This window comes from Trichosurus vulpecula, chromosome 5 (genome assembly GCF_011100635.1).
Source record: "Trichosurus vulpecula isolate mTriVul1 chromosome 5, mTriVul1.pri, whole genome shotgun sequence".
In the NCBI taxonomy this organism is placed as follows: domain Eukaryota; kingdom Metazoa; phylum Chordata; class Mammalia; order Diprotodontia; family Phalangeridae; genus Trichosurus; species Trichosurus vulpecula.
The window spans coordinates 303,309,362-303,315,361 of NC_050577.1; the positions used below are offsets into that span (position 1 = coordinate 303,309,362).

The 6,000-nt window shown below is 58.5% G+C and overlaps 1 protein-coding gene across 1 annotated transcript in view; it reads left to right on the forward strand.

Moving 5' to 3' along the window:
- DENND6B (DENN domain containing 6B) overlaps positions 1-4,861 on the forward strand; it is a 29,370-nt gene extending 24,509 nt beyond the window's left edge. Inside the window, exons 14-21 of the mRNA XM_036761697.1 lie at positions 300-365; positions 565-629; positions 723-812; positions 1,149-1,202; positions 1,380-1,489; positions 2,083-2,185; positions 3,225-3,299; positions 3,852-4,861. Of these exons, the coding sequence (XP_036617592.1) occupies positions 300-365; positions 565-629; positions 723-812; positions 1,149-1,202; positions 1,380-1,489; positions 2,083-2,185; positions 3,225-3,299; positions 3,852-3,974 (686 nt within the window). The 3' untranslated portion in view covers positions 3,975-4,861. The remainder of the gene's footprint in view (positions 1-299; positions 366-564; positions 630-722; positions 813-1,148; positions 1,203-1,379; positions 1,490-2,082; positions 2,186-3,224; positions 3,300-3,851) is intronic.
- Positions 4,862-6,000: the final 1,139 nt, after the last annotated feature.

A 6,000-nucleotide genomic window follows, 5' to 3' on the forward strand; every position in this document is an offset into this window, starting at 1 on the left:
AATTGGGGCATTCCCCAAGCCCTTCCCTAGGCCTTCCTCTGCACCCAAGAGACCGAGTGCAGACTAATGAGCCCAGGCTTCTTCAGAAACAGAACAACTTCCTCACATCTCCAGCCTGGGATGGACCGGGCACCCCAGGGCATGCTGCCCCATGGCCGTGGACCAGGGAGAGCGGCACTCCTGAATTTCCAGTGTGGCTCTTACGAGACCCCAAGGGCTCTAGCAGGTCCCCCCTCCCCGGCCAGCTGCCAGGTTGGGCCTTCCCTGACACCTGGCACAGCAAGCATGTGTTTCTACAGGAGACCTTCCCAAGCAAGTCAAGATGAAGAAACTGACCAAGTTGAAGACCCTGGACACCAAGCCAGGTGAGGAGAAAGGGCCATCTCTGGGACAGGGGCAGGGAAGGAAGCCAGCCAGGGTGAGCTGATTGGCCTGCCTGCCCTGGAGGGACAAGACCTCTCAGGTCTCATACTCTTCCCAGCCTGCTGTGGAAAACTGCTTTGGCCTTGTAGTGCCTGGGGGCAGCCCCAGGAAGTCCATCCATGGGACTTTCCTCTCCCCCAGGGCTCTACACGTCCTACAAAACCTACCTGCACAAAGACAAAACGCTCATTAAGAGGCTGTTGAAGGTGAGTGCCCCCTGCCTCATGTCCCAAGTGTCCTTTTCCCTCAGCTGAGGCTGGCAGCAGGAAGAAGGGGTCCTGGGCACTCTCTCCCTGCAGGGCATCCAGAGGAAGCGTCCTTCAGAGGTGCAGAGCGCGCTGGTTCGACGACACCTCCTGGAACTCACACAGAGTTTCATCATTCCCTTGGTGAGTGGGAATGCACTCTTCCCCAAATACCCCGTGTCATCTCGGGAACTGTGGATCCTGGCCTGGGTTTGGCTCATCCCCCTGAGTCCTGCTCTGGAGTGGACCACGAAGGGAGCAACATGGAGAGCCCAGTGGCGCATTGTTTAGGCACTTAACGTATGCCAGGAGCTGAGTGAAGCTCTATGGGTACAAAGCTCAGGGAGCTCCCGTCCTAATGGGAGAGATGTGTCAGGAGCTCGGCCTCTGCCAAGTAAATGGAGGGAGTCGGAGAGAGGCAGCCCTGGCAGCTAGGGATGGCGGGCCATTGGGGGTGACCAGGGCTTCCTTTCTCCTCAGGAGCACTACATAGCAAGCCTGATGCCCCTGCAGAGGACCATCACCCCCTGGAAGGTGAGTCCCTGGGGCCTCGTCCAGCCCCGGCCTCATCCCATCGCGGGCAGCGGCTTCCTGCCCCAACTCAGCCTCCGCAGCTGCAGGCTCTGTGTCTCAGCCCTTAGTGGCTCAGAGGACCAACAGGCTGTGTGCCAGGCTTGGGGGCCAGGCCCTCAGAGCTCTTCTCTGCCACAGACTCCCCCCCAGATCCGTCCTTTCCGCCAGGATGACTTCCTGAAGAGCCTGGAGCATGCTGGCCCCCAACTTACCTGTGTCCTCAAGGGGGATTGGCTAGGCTTGTACAGGTAGGGATGCATCAAGGCTGGGGCAGGGGAGAGGCTCGGGGAAAGGAGGAACGAAAGGGGAACTGTATATGAGAGGCCGTCAGGCCAGAGAGGGCTGAGCCACATTTGGCGTGGCCCCAGAACCTGGAGTAAGACTGTTCTAGAAACTGGCCCTCCAGCAGTGAAGATGCCATTTACCTCCTGTGAAGTCTCCCGGCAGGTGTGCTGGGAGGGGGGCACTGTAGGTACCGTTATTCCCATTCTGCAGATGGGGAAACTGAGGCTGAAAGAAGTTAGATGCCCTGCCCAGCTGGTAAATAGCCATGGCGGGATCTGAGCCCGAGCCTTCCACCCTCCATGTGCAGTGTTCTCTGCACCAAGGGAGCAGGCCACTTGCAGAGGCTGGCTCACCACTCCTCAGGGATTGCTTTAGGAGGTGCAGGCCCTTCTGCCTCTGACTGTCTGACCATCTGGGTCCAAGGAAGCTGAACTCCCCTGGAACCTGGTGCCCTGAGCCATGGCCTTGGGGCTTACGTGGCTCACCAACACGGCTGCTCCCTCTGCTTCTTGGAACTGAGGGCTTGACCCCAGGGTGACCGTCTTTCTCCTGGCAGGCGGTTTTTCAAGTCTCCTAATTTTGATGGCTGGTACCGGCAGCGGCACAGGGAGATGACCCAGAAGCTGGAGGCGCTGCACCTGGAGGTGATCTGTGAGGCGGTGAGTGGAGACAGGGTGGGATGTGGGGGGGACCAGCCTCAGAGGAGAGAGGGAGTGTTTGGAATAGGGTACATGGGCTGGCAGATGGGGAGACACTGTTATGGATCATTTGCCAAACATTTATCAGTGTGCCATGAGCCAGGCCCCAGAGGGAATGGACTCAGGCCTCAGGGCCTTTGGAGAAGGTGGGGGGGGGAGGGGCTCTGAAATGTGAGATGGAGGAGCAGGGGCGGCCGAAGACTGAGTCACAGAGGATGCACGAGTCTGGAAGGATTGGCTCAGACTAGGATGGGGGGCTGGCGCGGCTAAAAGAAGCAACCCAGGATTGACCCTGGAGGCAATAGGGGGCCACCACAGCCCTTAGGCAGGGAGTGGGGTGCAGCCCAGAGTCGGAGGGACCAAGGTGGAGGCTGTGGGTGTAGGTGGGCAGATGAGAAAGATGTCTTAGAGACAGCAATGCCCAGCTTTGGCAGCTGAGGAGGTGCCAGGGCCAGGGAGGGGGAGGAGTCCTGAGGAATCAGGAGAGCCAGAGCACCCCAGAACATGTACTCGGTGGTACCTCCTGCTGTCCGTGTGGACAAGATGGAGGACGGGCCACAGAACTGGCTGAATGACCAGACCTGAAGAGTCCTTGAGACCTGGAGCCCAGGGGAGGAGCCCGGCTTCAAAGGAAGGTGACCAGGACAGGAAGAGAACTGAAGGCTGACCCAAGAGGCGGCCACGGGAGGGTGCTAGGCCTGCTTCTCCTGGAGGAGAGAAGACAGGGAGCCGGCCTGTCTTTAGAGGACTCACCTTCTCTGCCATGGCTCCAGGGGGCAGAAACAGAAAGGAATGGGGGTGGGGGTGCTGCAGAGGTGGCAGGTGTAGACTTGATGTCAGAAAATAAAGCCCCCAGTGTAGAGCTGGGCAGAGATGAGTGGACCCCAGAGGCCTGATGAGCAGGGGACTAGTGCAGGGGAACAAGGCTGGAAGGGGCCACCCAGGAAGGGCCCAGGCCTGAGAAAGAGGTCAGCACAGCCCTGCTGTCTGCTTCCTGCAGAACATCCTAACCTGGATGAAAGACAAGTCTGAAGTAGAGATTGTCGATCTGGTCCTGAAGCTCCGAGAAAAGCTTGTAAGCTCACTCCCTTCTTGCTCACCCCTTCCTTCCTGCCTTTCTCTCTCCCTCCCCTCCTCCCTTTCTTCCTTCCTCTTCCCCTCCTTCCTTTCTTCTTCCCTTCTCCCCTCTTCCTTCCCTCCCTCCTTTCTTCCCTCCCTTTTCTCCCTCCTTCTTCCTTTCTTCCCTCCCTCCTTCCTCCCTTCCTTCTTCCCTCCTCCCTCCCTCCCTTTTCTCTCTTCTTCCCTTCCTTCCTTCATCTTTCCCTTGCTTCCTTTCCTTCCTCCCTCCCTCCCCTCTTTTCCCCTTTCTTCCTTCCCCCCTTTCCTCCCCCCTGAAGAGGATGGGAGGCATACCAGAGCAGGCCTGCCCTCCCTTCCTCCCTCTGGCCACCTCAGGTCCTTCTCCACCATGCTGAGGCCTGTAATGTGCACATTCTCCTGTGTTCTGAGCAGCCAGGCCCCTCTTTGTGCCCCAAGAAGCCTAGACCTTGGGAGACGTGGGGCCTGAGGCTCCGTGGAGAGACAGAGCTGGATTTTTCCCTCTCAGGAATCCCTTCTCTTTCCCTAGATCCAGGCCCAGGCTCACCGGCTTCCGGTGAAGGAGGAGACGCTGCAGCAGGTGGCTCTGTACATCGACACCGTCATTGGTTCCCTGCCTGATGACCTGCAGGCTGTCCTGCGGCATCCCTGACGTCGCCCTGCTCTTCTGGCTTCCAGAGACCCCCACTTGGGAAGAAAGGGACGACTAGACATTGCCCAGTTCTGCCAAGCCTTCTTGGCCCTGGCCTCTCTGAGCTCTGGGCTGGGAGGGTAAGGAGGGAGGCCCAGGAGGCTGGGCTGGGCAGGAGGGAAATGGGTGATGAGTACTTGGGCTTCTCCTTTCAGCCATACCTTGCTCCATTGGGGGCTGGGCCCAGCAGAGTAGGAACCTGGGACTGCAGCCCCTTCTTTCCCTTTCCCTCATCACAACTGCCTCAGGAGCCTCCAGGAGGGGCTGTGCTGGACCCAGCCTCTGTTATGGCAGGGTTTACCAGCTGCTCAGCCCTCCAGAGACCCTTCATATGAAGGAGTACTGTCCAGGAAGCCTGAACCCAGACAATTGCCAGGAGGATGAGGGCGGGAGCCTTCGGTGATAGAACAGCCAGAGTAGGCCCCTCATCTGCACAGCTCCCTGCCCTTTCTTTGGGACTCTGCTCAGGCTCCCACTTCACACCTGCCCCAGAGAAGGCTCCTGTTGGAGCCAAGGTAAAGGGCAGGGGGCAGGGGCCTGGTGCCAGCCAAGCCCTTTGCTTTCCTCATCCTGTTTCAAAGCAGGGAGCTTCAGCCAAGCACAAACCCACCCTGTTGCCTGTTTCCCTTAGGCCAGGCATCCCTTCCTGGGCCCCTCCCGCAGCCCTGCCATTAACCTCCTCTTGCTAAGGGCCAGGCCTGGCAGGGGCAAGGCGGAAGCAGCTGGCTCTGCTTTTCCATCTCACCAGAGAGCCCTGGCCCTGTCTCCAGCTGGCTCCTGGAGTCTTCCTGTGGGCCTTGATAACTGAAGCCACCAATCTGTCTAATAGTAAAGGAGATTGTTTTAAACGGTGGGCTGTGCCCTCTCTGGCTGGGCAGGTGTCGGGGAGGTTGGCCACATCGAGGGCATCACCCTGGCAGGGGGACGCCTAGTGGTTGCCTTCAGTCCTAAAAGGCTGCAGGCCCAGAAAGGGGAGATGGGCCAAAAGGGCCTCTCTGGGCAGAGTTGGGGGTGTTAGCCAGCTCTCGGCCCAAGGGAGGAGGTGTCTGTACCTGGGGATGGGTTGGCAGTGTGGGGGTGAGTGTGTACAGGTAGAGAGCTGTTGGCTCTTAGGTGCCTGACAGACACACTGCCGAGACATGGGTCACTTGGACCCAGACCCTTCATGGTAGACCTCAAGGCCTGCTCTCATCTCTGGTTCTCCTGAGAACATCAGAATGTGGCTGCTGGCTCCCCAGAAAGCACCTGGATCTTGCCTGCAGAGCATTCTGGCTGCACCATCCCATAGAGGATAAGTTTGTTGTTTAACCTCACCCCACTGACCCCAAAATAAACCTGAATCAGTCAGTGAGCAGGACCTGAGGGTAAAGATACAGTGAAGTGACCACTTCTCAAGGCGCTCACGTGAATGAGCGGCCACAATAACCCAGATGGCCTTCATCTGCGTCCCTTAGAGAACTTCTTCCTTTCCCAGATGGTGCCAAGGAAGCCTGCCTTCTGCCAGGTCCCACCCTCCCCTGCTCTGTGGAGTCCACCCGCCTTAGTCCTAGTGATGGGAGCAGCCCATGGCCTCCCTCTGGGGCCATGCTAACATGAAGCCTGCTGGCCTTTTCGGTTCAGATGGCCTGGGTTCTTCCACCTCCTCTCCTACCTTCTCTACTCCAGGAACTGTATATTTTCCTCTTTTGTCCCAGCACCAGCCCATGGGTGCTCTACGTTCCCTATAGGGGCCATGCCCAGAAGTCTTCTGGCCACATCTCTGCCCCCCTTTTAGGGCCAGGCAAGCCCCCCAGTGATGAGCCATCAGTGTGCCTCAGACAGAGGCTGCTGTCGACTGGAGGTGTTCACATCTGACCGTATTCATATCATGGAAACCAGCTGGGGCCCCTTAGCTGCTCTCCTCCATCAGCACAGAGAACCCAAAGGCTATAATACAAATGGGGGCTGACCAGCTTGGGAGGCACAGGGGACAGGCCTGGGAGGTTTG